Source organism: Zootermopsis nevadensis, unplaced genomic scaffold (genome assembly GCF_977971745.1).
Source record: "Zootermopsis nevadensis isolate Lab colony 2312 unplaced genomic scaffold, Znev_1.0 Znev_ptg000010l, whole genome shotgun sequence".
Lineage (NCBI taxonomy): Eukaryota > Metazoa > Arthropoda > Insecta > Blattodea > Termopsidae > Zootermopsis > Zootermopsis nevadensis.
Window position 1 is genome coordinate 16,016,401 of NW_028259142.1, and position 19,741 is coordinate 16,036,141.

General features: G+C 40.0%; 1 protein-coding gene across 1 annotated transcript in view; it reads left to right on the forward strand.

The window, feature by feature from the left end:
* Positions 1-19,741, forward strand: part of LOC147874267 (uncharacterized) — a 183,312-nt gene that overhangs the window by 148,609 nt on the left and 14,962 nt on the right. Inside the window, exon 5 of the mRNA XM_087346624.1 lies at positions 460-567. Coding sequence (XP_087202750.1) covers positions 460-567 — 108 coding nt within the window. The remainder of the gene's footprint in view (positions 1-459; positions 568-19,741) is intronic.

Here is a 19,741-nt window from a genome sequence, read left to right on the forward strand (position 1 = left end):
TTTTAAATTCGGTCGGTAATGTGAGCGGCCACGGGTTGTCTGGCTTCTGTTGCCTCCAGGTGACAAAGTTTATCCCCCATTACCACTTCGGCCAAACTGCCTGTGTCCATTAGTTACGGGGGTAAGCGGCCGGAGCGTAGAACTGACTCTTAAGTTCATCGTGTGGCAAGGTTTGGAATTTATGGGGTTTCATATCCACTCCCCGGTACGCCGACTTGGAGAAGCGCGTGGACACACACACAGACAGACAGACCGACAGACAGATAGACAGACTTTATCATTTTCAGAACCGAGTTTCCGCATTCAGAAGCCCGTAAACTGTAAGCCACTTCTCAGTCTGAATCTCGGTCTCGGATTTGTTTTGCTATTTCCGTAACCGTGCAACAAGAATTTTCCCGTCACATTCTGTTCCTTGTAGCCTACCGTGTGAACTAATGTCAGTTTATTGTTCCTTTGCAGGGATAACCACACTGTGGCCCACATACCGGTCACGTCCCTCTGAAATTTCTGCCATCAATTTTTATCCGTTCTCTACTTTAAGCTACGTTTCTTCAACTTCATACTCTGGTGAGTACTTACGAATGCTCACATTTTACTCTGAGGTAAACCTATTGCCAAATTTGTTTTGTCTGTTGTTATTTTTTATGCATGATCTCTTCATTACACAAGATCCGAACATGAGTGGCTTAAACATATATAATAATTTTGCCGGCCATACATTTATTTTGATCCAATCAACAGAGAGTATTTAAATATAGTACTTAAGTAACATTACTAAATGTCTTCTGTAGGTGGTATGGAAACAATGTTAAATTATATAATTTTGTAAAATGTATAGCAGTCAAGGTGTGTGTGTTTATTTATTCTCATATTTCACTTTTCTTCATCTATGAGTTAAAAATTCTCGAATTTTTGCTACTATTCTTTACATTGCGTTTCCCTGAAAGAAAATAAACTGTATGCTCCATATATTAAAGCAACCAGACCTATAAAGCCACATTATTCATGTATTCATGCTTTTTCCTCTGCGTTTATCTATTCATGAGATTCCTCCACGCAAATATTCACGCCACTACAATAAATTTTCTCTGTGAACCGATTTTCGATAGATTGGTATTCAAAACAGACTCAGATTCAGAGCGCGTTTCTTTCTGCACAGTATTAACGTCACAGGTTGATGTCAATTATGTCAGTTCCATTAGAAACTGGGGGTTCTTATCCTTTACCAGTAGCTGCATAGGATTGACAGTTATGGTCTTTGCAAAAGGGCCATTGGCAAAACACTTTCTTCTTCTCCTATAATTCTCTGTATAATGGAATTCGGTAGACGGGTCTGTATTATTATGAAGGGAAAAGTTAAAAAGAGTGTACGAGGGTGCGGTGAGGGATTGCCTACCACCAACAGCGGTTCTGTAAGCTGCTTTCTTTTCGCAGGTGAGTTGTGATTTAGGGTATGCCAGGGGTCGCGGGCAAAGTCAGACCACCAAAATACAACACGTGAAATGTTGTTCAGAATGTAGTATGTTTAGAAAATAGAATTCCAGAATGAAATTCCACGCCTTCTTATGCAGAACGACACATAAGTGGGTGTTGAAATAGTGAGCAGAACATTAAAACTATCGGCTTTGGTTAGTAATTAGACAAGCGACAGGGAAACTAAAAACAAAGAATTTTATATATACTCTTAGGCGAACATTCCATGTGAAATTCGATAAATATGTTAAGTTCTACGTGGTACGAGATAAAGTTAAAGAAGTCTTTTTTTTAAGATTAGTAGCTACGGTTAAGCCTGAACCAACAATCTTTTGAATTATAGGCTGTTACTCTGGATACCAAACCACCTGACACAATGTGCATTGTTAAACATGATATTGGTATAAAATGTGATTAATGTTTGTTGGTAGAGGAAAGAAATTGTTTGCCTTCCGAGTGACAACATAAATTCCTCATTCACGACTTCTGTCGACCGCTTGAAAAGCTTCCATTCATGTAAAGTTTCTATTTCTAGTCTTGGGCTGATTCAGAACTACAGTGAGGAATTTTTCTAGCCACTTTCGTTGCCCATTTATGCATGTGTCTGAACTGACAAGTTAAACTCGCGTTGTGAGGATATAATGCCAAGTGTATATCTACTGAGTAGGCTATTTAGCGATCATGCCGGAAGCGTTCTGCGGGCAAGACAGGCTCAAGTCGTCTCTTTTAACAAGTGCTAAGCTCTTTTTGAAAAGAGCAATGAAAGTAGTCAACGAAAACTTAATCAAGATTACTAATTCAGTGGGTGTGTATGAAATCTGAAATATTCATTAATAGCAAAACGTAAAATTTTGTAACTTTAGAATTCCTGTGAAAAAAATGCATATTATTTAAATTAACGTAGACTCTCTGGGGAACAAATTTTCTGTTAACGTGTACGAGTGGACCTGGTTTTCCAAATGTGCTTGCATCTCTATTTTGCGAATGATTTCTTCTTATTTTTTTTGCCTTTGTTATTTTCTTTTAGTTTTATTAATTTTTATTCATATATATATATATATTCTGCTTGGTTCTATCATTTCTTCGTTATTTGAAGGTTTCTTTCTTTTAATTTTTCCCTTCTTTTTCCAGCTCATTGGTTTGAGTTTCCACATATGAAATTTTCCCCAAAATAAGTAAACATAATAATTGACTTGTGCTGAGATTTTTGGAATGCTTTTGTGAAATCAACGAAACTTTGTTTATAAGCCACTTCTGTCCTCAACTAGAGTATAAACCGTCATTCTTCATTGAATCAGCTAGAAGCACAAAATGCTTAGTTTGTGTTCGTGATTCATGGTCTGCCTCTAAACACCAGACAGGCGCACCTCTACCTGTCCTCCAGCTCACAACTTCATTCAAAGAACCAGAACTAAAGATATGACACAACATGGAGTCCTGCCTGCTCCCTTGCAGACTCATGCAAGGGATGCAGAGACTTTAGATATTCGCTTCATTCTAATGACATTTGTGTGGCCAAACCATAAAAATTGCTCCTAAGAGTAGTAGTAAATAATGTCTCTCGACACCCGTACACCTAAAGTAGGTAGAAAGACTTTTGCAGTTTAACAACAAAACATAAGCTAACGACGTTTAGCGGCTACGTGTTAGGTCAACAGTCTTTGTAGTACTCCATTCCAGGAGGTGTTTTGAAAAGTAGATCAGAATGAAGTCGTTCCTCCAAACCGGTGGTACCCAACCTGCAAGACGACGTCACAGCTTAAAAACCCACATTCCCCTAAAAGTAAGCTCTGTGACGCGCGAGAAATAAATAAGGTGCCGTAACGAAGTTGGTAATATGTATAAACAGTAGTTATCATCATCATCATCATCATCATCATTACTGGATCATATGATTGGGACAAACACTTTTGATGTTATGCACGAATTATCTCTCGTAGGAGTATTATTATTTCTAGTCTGGATTTATTTATTTATTTATTTCATTGAAATAAACGTGTACCGCTGCTTCCAAACAGTTGCCGTAACTGTTCATGGCTTTCCAACAATTTGAATGCATTGCCGTGGAAGAACACGAAACAGAAGGAACCTTCTCTTTTCTCGTGGTCTGTAATTGAAAATACTTCCATTATTACTTCAAATATTAAATTTGTTCCTTGTCTGAAGATATAAGCATGTCCGTTCTCGAGCTAAAATTGAAAATAGTTGTATACAAACCGGCAATTTCAATTTTATGTATGAGACAACACAAGATATACATCGCTTTTAAAAATAAGGTTAGAATTCAATAAGACAAAAATGTTTTTGTATTTCCCTTTCCAGTTCTTGTGTGACATCTTCAGTATACTCATTAACTACTGAAAATATTATAAAAAAATACTGTGAGTCCAGTATAAACAAATTTATTAATTAATCATGCTTTCTAACGACAAGGGCTTTTAGGGAGTTTAGGGTCATTGTAAAACTGTCCAACTGAATGGATCAGAGTCGTTGAGAAGCTGATAGTCGCGTAGCTAGTCAATACTTTTTCTCATTTATGGAACCTGGCTCACAAGATTTTTCAGTTGTGCCATCTACACGTGAGTTTGGAAAACTCTCGCTTTCCTTCCATCCAAAATTTTGTTTACGTTTCTTATGCTTACCATTCGTACTGCTTGTGCTCCCAACTTCGTCTCCAGGTGATTTTTGTATATTCTAAGTGAGATGTAATTAAAGTGAAAAATTGGTATTGACCTTAGAAAGTCTAACAAAGCCAATAGGTCTTTGGGCCGTACTGAGTACTGAAGAGGTACAGTTCTGTGAGACAGCCTGGCACCTGGCCGATCATACATCACCTAACCGATGAAGACATTGCGGGAGGCCGCATGCATCGTACTGAATAGAGGCATTCTTTCCGCCCCCCGTGAAAGGAGAGCAGACTCTTACTGCCACTCAGACCCCCCAGCCTTCGGACAGGCATCTCTCTGGAGCCATCTGGGACTGTTAAACGACGGACCGATTTGTCGGGTTCAGCTTCAGTTATTACTGACGAGAAACAAGTCCAGTTCTTTAGTTAAATATTCGATGGAAGTTGATTTAAGACAATTTAATGATTCTCTTCTTGCGTGATGTACACACCTTGAACAGGTTGCCTGTGATCGCGTGTGTCTTACCTGAAAATCAATTTTGTTTAATCTATTTTGATAATATTATGCCAATGTTCAAATAGGTTATGACCGCCTCGTTCAAAATCATCATTCTTATGAATTTTCCACCATCATTTGACGCTGTGTAGCCTATGCAGTTGAGAGAGTGCTATTAAACAGCATAACAGTCATCTATGCAGACGAAAATATTTGAAAGACGGAAGACATTAAAAGTTCTATTATGTCATGGCCTCTCCCTTATGTGTTCAGTCTGTATCTTCATTTTTCCCCTCTGAAGAATGAATATCATTTCTGTTTAAATTTGATCTTAAATCCGTTTTTAAGAAACCGGCAGAATTGTATAATTCCGTATTTGAAAATCCATCCATCCATTCGGCCTTTATAAGCTGCTACGTCTGACGCACAGAGTAGTTTACTGGTTGAGCAGTCAGAAAGCTGAGGGAGACGGCTGTCAGTCTCAAGATGATAAGCCGAACTCTAATTGTGTCTGAAACTTGTGGAAATCTTGTTTCTGTGCAACTTTTCTCCATTGTGAGGGTCACAATATGTGCGTCGACTTTTCTGATCGGATTTGTCGGACACGCAGCGTGACAGGGAGAGACAGAATAGGCTTAAATCTCACTCCTGTGGGCAACCAATTGATCCTATTTCCTGTCTTCGGTGTCGGACTGGTTTCTGAACAGCGTAAGTGGCCAATCCAACTGGACCATTCCAAGTTTTCTGCAAGGAAACAGTGTAAAGTAGGACTTGTAAGACGTTTAAAGTGTGGGAAATGATATCACCGTTTTCATGTTTGAATCAATTTAGACAGTCTAATAGAAATTGCAGGGCTAAGATAATGGATATACAATTTAATTATCAATTTCTATACGAAATTCTCACTAATAAAAAGGAGGTGTGAGGTCATTAACGAACTGTACATGGCCGAACTCCGGGTTTAATCAACTTGTCTTCAGATATATCCGCGGTTTCTTGACCGTTAGAAAAATACATATCGGCCAGTCAGCTGAGGAATAGGGAGGGAGGGATATCCGTATTTTTGCATTGGATGCTACGTAATCCATGTACTTGAGAGAGCGTCGTTCAGTAAACTAAAACAAGCAACAAACTTCGACGATGTAGGTCCAAGCCTTTGTAGCTGATAACTGACTCCACGACTCACGTATTTTCTTCGGAAGTTTATATACGTTTACCTGAACACGAAATTTGTAGGTTTTTTTTTTTAACTAGAAAATTTATTTGGGCTACTGCATTCATAAGATCTCGCCACTTAACCCTATCTTGAGCCAGCTGAATCTAATTAACACTGTCGTATTCTACTCTCCTTGACATTCTTTTAATATTACTTTATGTCAATTTTCATATGTTTTTTTTTCATAATTTGTGCTACATGTCCTGCCAATTTCATCCTCCTTCAATTAAACAATCGTAAAGAATAGTACGTTATGAGTGTAAGTTATGAAACACGTAGTTAATGTTATTCGTCCATTGAACGTGTAGCTGATAAACTGTTGTTGAAAGAAGTACGAAGTTCTCATATGAATGTCACAGCATCCACTGTATTATTCCTGTATACTAAGTTTATTTAAGTCAATTAACTTCCCAGCAGATGTTATGAAACGGTTCTCTGCCCTAATTTCTCGCCTAACTGCCACATTGAATTCTTTGAAAAGAACTTGAAATAGAGGGATGTGCTTATTCCGACGAGCCTCCAGTTTACCTGCTTCCGGTCGTTCTGTATCGAGGTAATAAGATTATGTGTCTACCCCTTCCCAAGAGCCTACTAATGCGATTTGATGTTTTGAACCACTGTACCCCCGGCAAACATGTGCAAGGCTTGAAATGGCTTACAATGACCGTGTTTATGTGCTGTTCCCCTGTCGCCCCTACGTGGCCTTTATTTGGGCCCTTGTCACAGTAACCTCTGGCTAAGGGGTTTAAAACTGGTTCTATCAATTGTTGAAGGGAATGTGAACAATATAACAAGCAAAAGACTAACCATAAGGGATATATGTCGTCCTTTTTTGCTTCGCTCTGAATTTGCCATTCGACAATGCAGACCCTATCTGGAAGGGGAGAAGGACAGGGTAAGCCTGGATTAGTTATGTTTATCAAATGTTGAATACGGATTTTTATTATTAAATTTTGCTTCACTAATTTCTCATCTTATGCTGCTTATCAGTAAAAAGTACAATTTCAGTGGATCCAATAGGAAGCGTTGCTGGCAGATCTTTCATTCTGAGATCAAAAATAGTCAAAATGTGTTTATATCCGCATCAGATTACACAGTAGAATAAGAAATAAGCACAGGTTTCAGGATTTTCGAATGTATAATTAACGTAACCCAAATTGGGTAATAAAGCGTGACCTCTATCTTGAGAACAACTCATGTGTTCTATTGCAGGATCTGTTACATATTTCCTTCACATAAAATGCGCTTACAAATTATTAAAGATTAAATTAAAAGTAATTTCAAAATCAGTTGCATAAACAGGATAGATTAAACTGGTAAACTGAAGGATGTATACCGTTCTGAATTTTTAATCTCAGTTTCATTTCTGTCGCTGTCTGCAGGAACATTAAGTAATACAATTTCGTGATAGATCCTCATGAAATTCATAACGTTATTGAGCCTGTACGGCTAATTTGCTGAGTAAACGTTTCTGGACATGTTTTTACGAAATAAAGCTGTCATTACAATCGAATAAATAGCCTTACTTTGTAGTCTGTTAGGTGCTGGTTCATTAGTTATGTAGCCTAGCTAGTTAGCGCGTACTTAGCTCGTTACTTAGGTAGTACTTTGTTAATTAATTGATTAGTTAGTGGATTAGTAAGTTGGTTAGTTCGTCATTTGGGGAATAACACATTTTCTCACACTTTCGAAAACCATCATAAGGGTTGGAGTAGCCAAAGGAACGTACTTGTCGGAACATGAATGTCTTTCCGGGGCAGCCTGTACAGCAGGTCAGGGATTGTGCTCTACAAAGCGTTTCAAATTGAAATCTATTCCAAAAAGTGAGGCTGGCAATGCTCCCTGTAGGCTTTTTTAGCAGCCTATAAACAACTGTTGAACCTCCATATGGAGCTGCACATTGGATTGAGAGAAATCCGCTTACTGGCCTGCAGCGGACTTCAACCCTGGGCACACGGACCGCTGGGGAATCGCATATGTGCTCTGCTTTATCCGTCATTGTCCTTGCCCCCAAGCGCCTACATGTCGTATAGTGAGACAGCTTTACTTTGATTGTTAATTTTTATATCTTACACTGACATGTAGGCCTAATTCATATATATATAGCTTTACATTTGGATAAGTTGATTAGGGTTCATCTGAGATTCGGTTAGATACGTGCATTGCTTAACACACTGATAACACCAGTAGGAGTTTAAGATGTAGTGTCTCAAATGATGATGATAAGGGCATAATTCTTATATAAATTGGCAATGTTCTGTCAGTGTGAGTAACTAATATGTTATACATTTTTAACTACAGATCTTTTGAAACAAGGTTCCCCGGCCCTGGGTCGGGTCACTTAAGAAATAATTGCCCATCCCCGTTCCAGCCACGAAACTGCCTGCCTCAGTTGCCTAAGGGCGACTGAAAGCCGAATACAGCAGCGAATCCGGTATGGAATTTGTAATCGTATTTGTCACCGCGTTCCTCTGACATCTGAATGGGGGTTCACCTATTCTCCACCCTCCCCGCACCCTACATTTCCTTACTGTGCCATCACCAAACATTTGAGTCTCTGAAACCAAAAATGTAACAAGTCACAAAATACCTACCGCAGGTATGAATAAAGTGCCATCAAATTAAACACTCCACCTACTGCCTGCCGTGTATAAGGTTTCAAAAAAAATGCCCATCTATTGCATATTAACCGTGAAGATGGCAACTGAAATGTATGCTGTAACGTTGGATAATTTTCAACATTCGACGGAGCTCATTTCCGAAAGCCGATGTTGTACACGAAGTGTTGCTGTCGGCTTCATACGTAATTCCATTCTGGCTGCGACCTCTATCTCTGACCTGGTCCTTGTTGCACCTTCATATCTGTCCCTCTACTCTGGTGAATAGCTTTTGTGAATACGATGATGAACCATCAAATTCCAAGAAAGAGCTTCCTGACCAGCTGAGTAACTACTAGTTATTCATGCAGATAATTACCCCAGCTGTTTTTCTAGTGTATTTTGAGTTTATGCTTTGTTTGAGAGAGAGCACGTGTGTCCCTTTTGCATTACCATCCTAAACTCGTACAAGGCAGTATTGATGTTGGGTAACTCGGAGTTTATGTGTTGCCTATTCAGAGCCTGTCTGGCTATTGTATGGATTAACACGGTCAATTCAGTAGACGAGAGCTTTAAGTTGTGGAACCAGGCTTCGCAGTCTTTGTGTCAGAAACCGTGTCAGACCGGATGTTCAAAAATAATTATCTTACTAGGCTATATTAATCAGTACAGCTGTGTGATTTTCAGATGAGAGATGATTGTAATGTCCGATCGTGATTAAGGCTCGGGTCATGACACCTCGAACGCAGGTTTCACCGGTTAGAAATCCACTCAAGTCGTGGATACGTGAATGTATTTGCCGGGTTGTCCTGCCCTGTGTTACGACGGGCCAACTCCCACCCAGGAATCCCGTTTAGATGTTGATAAAAGGAGAAAATAAAAGCTGGCAGAAAATTCTCCAGAAAGGCCAAAACTCATAGCAGGCTATATAGCACATGTCCAGTAGTAGATGCTTATGACTGAACATTCTGTTATTATTATTATTTACTGTTCTGTCTGACGACAGGTCCATATGAACAGGATCCTTCCATCCTTTTCTCGGACTGGGACCTGTTCATATACGTTCTTGGCAGATGATCCAGAAGTGGTTTGCCATTGCCTTCTTCTGTGTGTGAATGGAGTAATTGTTGGGATGCCACGGAGAAACCGGAGAAGCCCCCGGAGGAAAACTCCGTGTTGCCTAGACCACAGCCTTGCCCAACACAAATTATAAATTCGGGCACCGCCGGAAATCGAACCCGAGACCCCAGGATTACAAGGGTAGTGTTCTGACCGCTAGACCACCGTGGCGGGAACATTCTGTATCCAACTAAAAATAAAATAACAGTTAATATATTGACTGGTTATGGTCTATAATCTTGACGATCTTGATTCGGTTCCCGGCATGTTGTAGAGTTTTCTTTTCTCGCTGAGTGATCAAGACTGAAGTTTTCGTTGCAATGGTACTGCGTCCGTCATCAGGGCGAAGAGGCGGTGATTTCTATGAGACTCACAGTCCTGATGATGGAGGCAGCAAACACCTTTGAAACTTCTACCCGATCACGTGGTCCTGCAACCCCGAAGACAGTCATTTTCTTACTTTCCGCCGCGTGAACCTGAAATCTCACTATGTAAATAGTCACTAGAAATAGTTTGTATAAAAAATTTGGATGCACTTTAATCTGTAACATTTCACGAGTGTATGGTTTTCTCTGTCAGCTAAGAAATTAAGAGCTTGACTTTTGCAGCAGCGCTGTTCAGAATCTTTTGTCTAAAAACGAAGATTATAATATTTATAAATATATTACCTGTTACTTGCATAAGTGTGAAATTTCTTTCTTGGTTTTTCTCAGTTTTCATGGGAAATTCTTTGGTAAAATAGACCACGACACATCCTCCTTCATTAATCATCTTTTGAATCTTCATCTCGTCTCCAGTATGTCGACATCAGTCCGTGCAGAGTTCGTTTGATTGGTGTGTCGGACTCGAAACAGAACCATTCAGCTATTAGAAAGAGAACCACCATGCCATGCCAATTACATTCATCATTTTCATTGGCTAATGGATAGAGAGAGAAAGGTAGGGAAAAAGCATAGAAGAAGAAGAAGAAGTTAGAAAAAAGGAGAACCATCATTTTTAAGGACTGGAACGCCATTATTATTTGATGCAGTGGCCGTGGCTTACACACCGTCCCTCGGTTGTCATGGCGACAGTACGACAGGGGACGCAAGCATGTCACTGTTTTTTTATGTATGTGATGTGATTTGACCAATGAGAATCATCGGATTTATCAGTCAGCCATTTAACTCCCTCCCTCCTCCGAAAAAAAGAGTACGTGTGTCTTTCGCCTCACCTGCCCATACTACAATAATTTATTTTGGATTAGAATTTGAATTCGGTGACAGACATGTTATGCTACGTAGTTTCCTGACCGTAAGGGATTTGTGTGGGGGTGGGGGTGGGGTGGACGCTGTTGCATGGTTTCAGTTGTCCTCGCATGTGAATCAGTTGTTAGCTGTTTGAAATTATTCTTTTAAAGTGTTTTCGTCCTGATACATGAACTACCAGATATTTTGGTACCATCGTCGTGGTTTAACGAGGGTGACGTTGAACCTTGTCGCGTGTAATTAAGTTTTTATCTAAACCCACAAAACTGGTTGACTGGGAACTTTCAAATTCGATATTCCTCGCTGTTCGGACGTTGTAGAAAGAAATATTGCATAACGCTATGGTAACCGTTGTCATGGATGTCAGGTTCCTGCCGCCTCAGTGTTTCGGGCGGTTTCTTGGTCGCCAAGTGCCACATCGAAGCTTTGTTTGCCATCCGGAAAGAGATTCGCATGTGAGACAACAGACTGAACGACATACTGATATTATTTCCGACTGGATAAAATTTGGGTACAAAATATAATTTGTAACCTTGGAAGGCTGTGATAAGGATGGGAGAAATGACTTGGAAATATAAACATGTATTTTAATGAAATATGTATTGCTAATACGACTAGACTGAACGGGTTCCGTATCCCGTACAGCACCTTTTTTATTACCAGGGATGAAAATATATCCCTCTGACGCCGAATCTCACCTACGTAGTTAGTATTTAAGAATTCAGTCCTCACCGCAAAGAAAACCACGCGCATTCAATGATAAAGACCAACTGGGTAATGCTGTTTGAGGAAATAGACCCTGATTACACAGATAATCACGCGAAAAATAAATACAGTTGGAGAGCTGTTGTTTGTTAAATTAGATTATGTATGTAGTTATCGCTGTTCTTTTTAATGGATAAAAGATTAAAATTCTACCTTTGGTTTCTGTGTTTTCTGACTGTAAGACAAAATTATAGATTGAATGCGTTTGAGAACAAATTATTAGGAAGAATATTTTGAACTGAGGTTTGGTGAGAATTAGACAATGACGAGCTTCACAATTTATAATTTTTAACATATATTATGAAGGTGGACAAATTAAGGAATATGAGATCAGCGGGACTTGTAATATTCATGTAAATGTCATAATTGCAGTCACATTTAAATCAGAAACCCTGAACCGAAAATAATTCTGATTAAAATTATGGAGAAGTCGGTACATTCTTTTAGCTTGGGTAGTGGATGGCGGGGTTCTTTTACTGCGTGATGAATTATTGGCTCCTAATCTGTATGCAATCTTTTATCCGTGTTATTCAACTCCCTTTGGCGCAGTATGGTTAAACAGCAGATATGGGATGCAACTGAACGTCTGTCTGTACGTTTATCTGTTCCTGTGCTGAGTCATAGCGCTTGATGGAGGGCGCAGTTATGACCACCGGAAGTTCATATCAACAGCTGTTCTGTCAGTAATTGAATACACGCCTCATTGTGAATCTTTGTGTCAGCTAGAACATTCTTCATGTTAAGCAACCTTTGGGCCATTGATACTACGTCAGCGTCTCTAACCACTGATAATACATTCGGTGTTCGTTAAGAAAGCCTGAGCGTGAAGCTAATTACTCATTTTCATGTAGTTCGGAGGTCTTGGAACACGTCGAGCTTTCTTCATGACGTGGCATGTACAGTTCACAGATCAGGAGAAAATCCCTGCTAGGAATTCGATATACGCGCATGCGCAAGATTTCGCGGTGAGTGACGACCCATCCTAAAAGCATTCGTTCCACAACCACTGAACGAACAACAGACGACAGGCTTTCATGTGTTCAAATGGGTACAGCTTTAAGATTACCTCACAGCGGCACAGTGATTTAATCTAGAATACTATCGCAACACCCGCAGAACACATTAGAGGTACGCTCACTACACGCTAATCTAACGGCTTCATGTTTTCAGTCTGTGTGTAATAGCGTAAAACTCTGACGTATCACACTTCCCACCAATAGCAGCCCCCTAGTTCAGCTGATAAGAAACATTCCCCCCGCACCGCACTAGAAACGACTTCCTCCAGCAGAGTTTTTCTCGTCATCTGTGAACAGTAGAATGTTCACCTTGTAATGCGTACAGGCCAACGAAAATTGGAAGAAAACTGTCACGTGCATTACATTTTTATTTCAGTGAAATACTCTTAATCTCTCAGAGACGATCCTTTTTGCGACAAGAAATGGCTAGTGGAAAGGTTGCGTCATATTTATAGCCCTGCGTTGGAAGCCTTATCCTGGCAAAGCTCGCCAATTTTGCGATGATAAATCGATGTTTATTTAGGTGAAACGATCGTACACAGCCGGAAGTAATATTTTCCTAGTTAATATATCAACTATTTGTCTTCAGCATATTAAAGAACTTGTACGCAGTTGTGCTGAGCCAAGATGTTTGTTCATGTTTTATCGCTCGGTACTCACAGTTCCAAAAGTTGGTGCCTCATTCTTGTCTCTGTTCTTGCCCTCCGTAGGTATAGGTTTACTTTTATCCAAAAGTGGCCGAAGAGACACTTATCAACTAACACTCGCTAACAAGCTTGCTGAATGCTTTGAAGTATTATCAGCACGGGAGCTGTTATAAAGCAGTTACCGCAGCATGAGTAGCTTAAGTCTTGACGGCAGTTAACAACTTAACATTTTTCTGTGTTACGTATTTTCTGGCGTCAATATCCCTTTTGGTTTGGTCCTTTATTTTTCCTTTCTATCTTAGTCGCTTAACTTCAGTTCCCTATGAAATTCAATGAAAACACTTGCTCTACCGAAGTGTTTATCACAGTATTAAGCTATGCTGTTTCAACTGAGAAGTTTAGGTAAGGAAGTCAGAGTAGCGAGTAAACATGCAGACGGTACATTCGCCTGATCAATGCAGTTTCTTGTCGAAATCCGATAATTAGGATACGAAATTGAATTCCTTTTCATATGTATTCCGTTATGTGTTGTGCATCAAAATTGTTTCAATGAACTGTCAACGCCAGCTTGTAGAATATATTAACTTAAGAAGGCAACACGTTTTAGCCATTATTAGTCATTTTAAGGCCTTTTTAAGATTGGTTAGTTATATGCGGTGTTTACAGAATCAGCTTTTAAAAATGCATCTGTTTTGTACAATATTTCACGAGATGGTAAAGTTGCGTCTTATTGTGATATAATAAATATATATTTCGATAAAGAACATCATTTAATATTTTAAATGTTAATTATTGTAATATTTTAATATTTAATAAGAATTTATTGTGATTAGACGGACAAGATTTAAATAATATACAATATTTCACGTGTAAAGTTGTCCGTTACTCATTGAACACACTCCACGAAGACGTATGGGTTGATGGAGGTATAGTTCCACTCTTTTTTGAACTCGGCACTAGATGAAGGTGAGTGGTTAGGTTCACACCCCTGACGTTTTACCTTGGGTGAATCAGCCCCCGGTACCAAGAGATGTTCTGGACGCGGAAGCCTAACCGGGAAACGATCCTACAAGCTATATAGATTAGGACTTTCCTATTCTGTCGTAACAGAGTGATAGACTTATAAGAAACCGCCTCAAACAAACGTTGAAATTAAAATGGCCGATATTTAGTGATGGCACTTCACATCTCCGAGAGGGAGACGTCACGAACGAGCGCCTCGCATTGACATGGCGACCAGTCAGCCGTCCATCTCATCATATCACCAGTCGTGCAGATACTGAGTTCTTAACCAAACTTCAGGTCGGTATATTATACCTTCACTCAAGAGTGAACAGGGGGAGAGAGTGTAGTGGTGGGCTTATCAGGAAATTAACACTTCTCTCAGAATCGTAGTGGTGACATAAGGGGTAAGAAGGGGGTGACAGAGTTTAATTAACTCGACTGGTGTTTTGTGTCAACATTTTCTGTGCTGCCACCGACCGCCGTGCCTCCGTGCGGTGGAGAAGGGGCGCCAGCTTCCCGGTGATGTGATGAAGAGGAGTTCCCTGCTGTTTGCTTCTCTGGGAGCGATCCCTGACAGCCTACTGATCGGCTGCTACCTGCTCTCAATTGTACACCCCTCTCACTCACAGATTCTGTCACAATCCTGACTCACAGATCTCTCAGAAACTGGCTGATTCACGTATGAGTTGTTTTTGTATATGCTTTATTTAACGACGTTCTCTGTAGCTCCGACGTCTTGCGTCCAATAATTTGATGATTATGGCTAATGAATTACAAAAAAAGGAGGAGGAAGCGATCGTGGCCTAATTTAAGGTTTTATTCTGGAATTTCCTGGGGGACTGAAACATTGCACAAAACACATCAGTTAGGAGAGCTGGTTGCCGGGTCGAGCTTTCAAGCCACAAATTCCCGAATGCTGAAATAGAGTTAACCACTCGGCCACGACATCGGTGGGTGGTTTTACCAGCTACACCTCCTAACCATTCGAAACCCTTGAGAGAAAAGTGAACCTTGAGAAGCATGTTCAAGAACCTTCCATTTCCGGGAAAAATTTCGATCGTTGTTTTGAAATAAAATGAATTTCTTTATCAGATCGTGTCTGACTGAATGAACTTACTATTTTTTAAAACAAGAACAAAACGGAAACGCAGTAGTCACTCCATCCCTTACTTTGCTTTAATAAAAAAAGTTATTGTCAAAATATTCTCATGCCAGTATACAATTTTTATTTTTGAAGAGCCACAAATAGTTAATTTTAATTGTTGTGTGATAGAGGACAAGTTTCTTTTCCGTAGATTTAAAACGGTTAATACATGAAGGTTTCTGTCTTCACTGTTGCACTGTGTAGTCTGGTCGATGTTAACCAACGTTTCAGAGGTCATACTGCCTCCGTCATCAGGGCGATGAGTATGAAGATTTCCGTCTTCTGGGTTGTTGCGCTGTGTAGTCTGGTCGATGTAACCAACGTTTCGGAGGTCATACTGCCTCCGTCATCAGGGCGATGAGTATGAAGATTTCTGTCTTCTGGGTTGTTGCGCTGTGTAGTCTGGTCGATGTAACCAACGTTTCGGAGGTCATACTGCCTCCGTCATCAGGGCGATGAGTATGAAGATTTCTGTCTCCTGGGTTGTTGCGCTGTGTAGTCTGGTCGATGTTAACCAACGTTTCAGAGGTCATACTGCCTCCGTCATCAGGGCGATGAGTATGAAGATTTCCGTCTTCTGGGTTGTTGCGCTGTGTAGTCTGGTCGATGTAACCAACGTTTCGGAGGTCATACTGCCTCCGTCATCAGGGCGATGAGTATGAAGATTTCTGTCTTCTGGGTTGTTGCGCTGTGTAGTCTGGTCGATGTAACCAACGTTTCGGAGGTCATACTGCCTCCGTCATCAGGGCGATGAGTATGAAGATTTCTGTCTTCTGGGTTGTTGCGCTGTGTAGTCTGGTCGATGTTAACCAACGTTTCAGAGGTCATACTGCCTCCGTCATCAGGGCGATGAGTATGAAGATTTCTGTCTTCTGGGTTGTTGCGCTGTGTAGTCTGGTCGATGTTAACCAACGTTTCGGAGGTCATACTGCCTCCGTCATCAGGGCGATAAGTATGAAGATTTCTGTCTTCTGGGTTGTTGCGCTGTGTAGTCTGGTCGATGTTAACCAACGTTTCAGAGGTCATACTGCCTCCGTCATCAGGGCGATGAGTATGAAGATTTCTGTCTTCTGGGTTGTTGCGCTGTGTAGTCTGGTCGATGTTAACCAACGTTTCAGAGGTCATACTGCCTCCGTCATCAGGGCGATGAATATTCAACAACCTAGAAGACAGAAATCTTCATACTCACCGCTGTGAAAACCTCAAATCTTACATACGGTTAATACATATTTTTGTAACAACGTTGCAAGCTTTTAGCCGAGATATCATGTGCAGCACGGAAAGGGTTAAAAAGAGGGTTTTACCGTTTGTGTTCTGAGAGTTGTAATACGAGGGACAGATGCTGTGGACGAGAAACTGAGGCACTCGATTAGTCGGGGAGGCCGGCCGATATTGGTTTTCTCGCCCGGACACGAGTCTAGGAGGAATCCATGAATGTTGATAGGTTGACGGCTAATTAAAATGCCGTGAAGTTGAAAGAATTTTCTCAAACTAATAGGGGACACCATTTAGGAGATAGACTCTGACAGATCTTCGCAAGTAGTGTTATTTGCTCACCTACTGACCATAAAAGAATGAAGCATCCATGGTCGCGTGAGGAGAGGAGAATTGTATAAGCCTTAAATGTTTCTTACGAAATGGTCTAGGGAAGAGACCAGTTAGAAACGCAGACTCACAATGTCACTGTGTTCGTGTGCCTTTCTCTAGAAGTTTTGAAACCATTTGATGGAAATTCGTAAAATTTGGCACGTCATGACACTTGTGGCTACCCTCCTTTCTGTCTTTTAACTTCCTGTCTTCAGTAATACAAACATGCGAAATTCTCAGATGGGAACGACTGTAAAGTACTGGTATAAGCTTGTTCATCTGAATATTAATTAAAAATTCAGCTCTTAGAGAAAGATTAGTTCTAATTCTTTTATGCTGCTCGGGGAATTTGTTGCTATTTATTATCTTTATGATGCGAAACCAATAAATAATCTGTGTGGGAAAAATGCAGAGTTACTGTTTGTAAAAGAACGTGGTGTATATAGTTACCACCTGTTTATTTTTTACGGTTGGAATATCAATTGGGCTTACGCCAAGAATTTATAGCCGGTGAAGAACAGTTAATCCTTTTGAGTTATTTCTTGCAGTGTAGATTTTGGCTTCGTGCTGAAATGGCATATAAGCCTATGTTTCTGTCCAACTTGTACGACATCTGAAGTGGGGGGGGGACATGTTCCCCGCCACGTATGATATTTCAGGGAAGTTTACAATTGGCAGCAACTACTATGGATCAGTGCCTGGGGAAAAATGCGAGAAGTGTGTATTCTAATTGCATCAGAAAAAGACGCGGAAGGAAGCAGACCATCTGTTAGGTTTAGACGCTTTGAAGAATGCACCATGAAATTTAAGATTTCTTCCGCCCTTAGGATTGGACACGGATTAGAATATCCCAGTGCGGATAAAATGTTACTGCATGCTAACGTTATGTCATTTGAATACAATGGACTGTGACCGCCTATCTAATTCTGTCCGTCAGATTGGATATTTTAAAACTTGTTCAGCAATACAAATTTGATTGCAACTTGGGCTTAACAGTAAACCGCATTGTATTTCATCTTCACGTTCAATTTTAAATACGCTAGTAAAGCATGGTGCAATCAAAAGTGATACAAGTCAATTACAGTTTAGCACAGGTGACATGGATTACGGAAGTCTCCTGCTTGGTTCTTCAATGCGAGTTCTTTTACACGTTCTGTTAGAATTCGTGGTTATCCTCAGTCTATAGAAGTAAACACTAGAGTTTCAACATAACATTCCTCTCTTATAGTTAAATTTATCGCGATTTTCATAATCTGTAGAAATGAATACTGTAGCTTAATTTTATTAATTTCGTAACCTCCTTAATCCTTTCTGCTTTACGACCATTATATTTCGTATGTCTAGCCTATGTTTTAGTATTGAGGAATCTGAGCAGAAATTAAAAGTTATTCATCTGTTGGGGCTGAAAGACTGGGTTTAGAGTCCTGGAAAGGATTCTGTTCGCTGGGGCCATATTGACTCAGTTGCCCAGCCACACAGCGGGAACCAATGACTGTTTTCGTGAGGAGCATTACGTTGGTAACCTGCTTTTTTCCGAGATTATTAATGTGTGGAGCTTGATATTCACGCCCATTTACCTTCTCTGTTTTCAAAATTCAAGTAAACTAATTTCCATCATTTATTATTTAAGTAATTAGTTGTCTTTGAAATAAATTATACAATATAGGCCTCCTATACTTTACACGGAAAGGGTTCACATACAGGCCTGTGTTTACTTGAGTATCTGTGTGTATATAAATAGGCTATATATCACAAGTATATTTTCCGTGTGAAGCGTTTGAAGCAGGAAGTGCATATGAAGGCGTTAAAAGTTCAGTTTCTGCCTCAAAGGAAATACAACGCGTCTCCATTACAGAGATCAATCAGTTAATGCTGTTTAGAGAAATAATCGCTGTCGATTCTGAGAATGCGGACAAAATTTAGAGTTACTGAGTGTTAAAGCGGGTGGTGTATGCTAGCGCGATTGTCCGTTGAGTTCAGAAGTTCACAAGTGCAATCACAGAAATTCCTGAAATTTGTGAAGAACTCGTCATCTTTGTTAAGACATAGAATCCTGCCAGCGTCTTAAATATTTGACCAGAATGGATGCTTCCCCCCTCCCCCTTCTCAGGCTACCATGAATTTGGGTCACTTGTGGGAGCTGTTGGTCGATTCGGAACCAGCATCCCCTGACGAGTTTTTTTCCCCAATGATTTTTTTATAAAAATACTAATTTTAATGAAGTCCATGACTGTCAGAGCTGAAACATCTGCATTATGGATGAAATGTCGTATTGGAAGACTTTTATTCGCATATGCCGATGGAAACATTGCAAAATAATAGTGTCCTGCCAAAGGAGGGGCGTTTATTGACATTTTAAATGTTGATTTACATCCCCAACGTATATAATTGTGAGTGACACACGCCTGCCCCCCTCCCCCCCCCCGCGCACTATCCACGTCATAGGGCCGAAACGAACGAAAAACGACAAGTCCTTATTTTAGAATGAGATTTCTGTCATTCTTATAGGAATTTATGTCTGTGATGTGTTCTTTATAGATTTGAAAATCAGCAACAGTTTTAATCTGCTAATTACTGAATTTTCAATCATCGACAAGACTAAAATCAAAATGAGGAAAGTGACTAAACGGGTAGGCATGTAGTACGCATACTTGTTCACTTTATAAATCAGAACTGGTTAAACTATTGGACAGTGAAATTTTCTCATTTGGATTAATTTTGTTCGTAAGTCTATAAATAAAATAAAATTGTCAACAAAACACTCAGCAGACAATCTGTAATCTTGTACGCCTGTATCGAATCC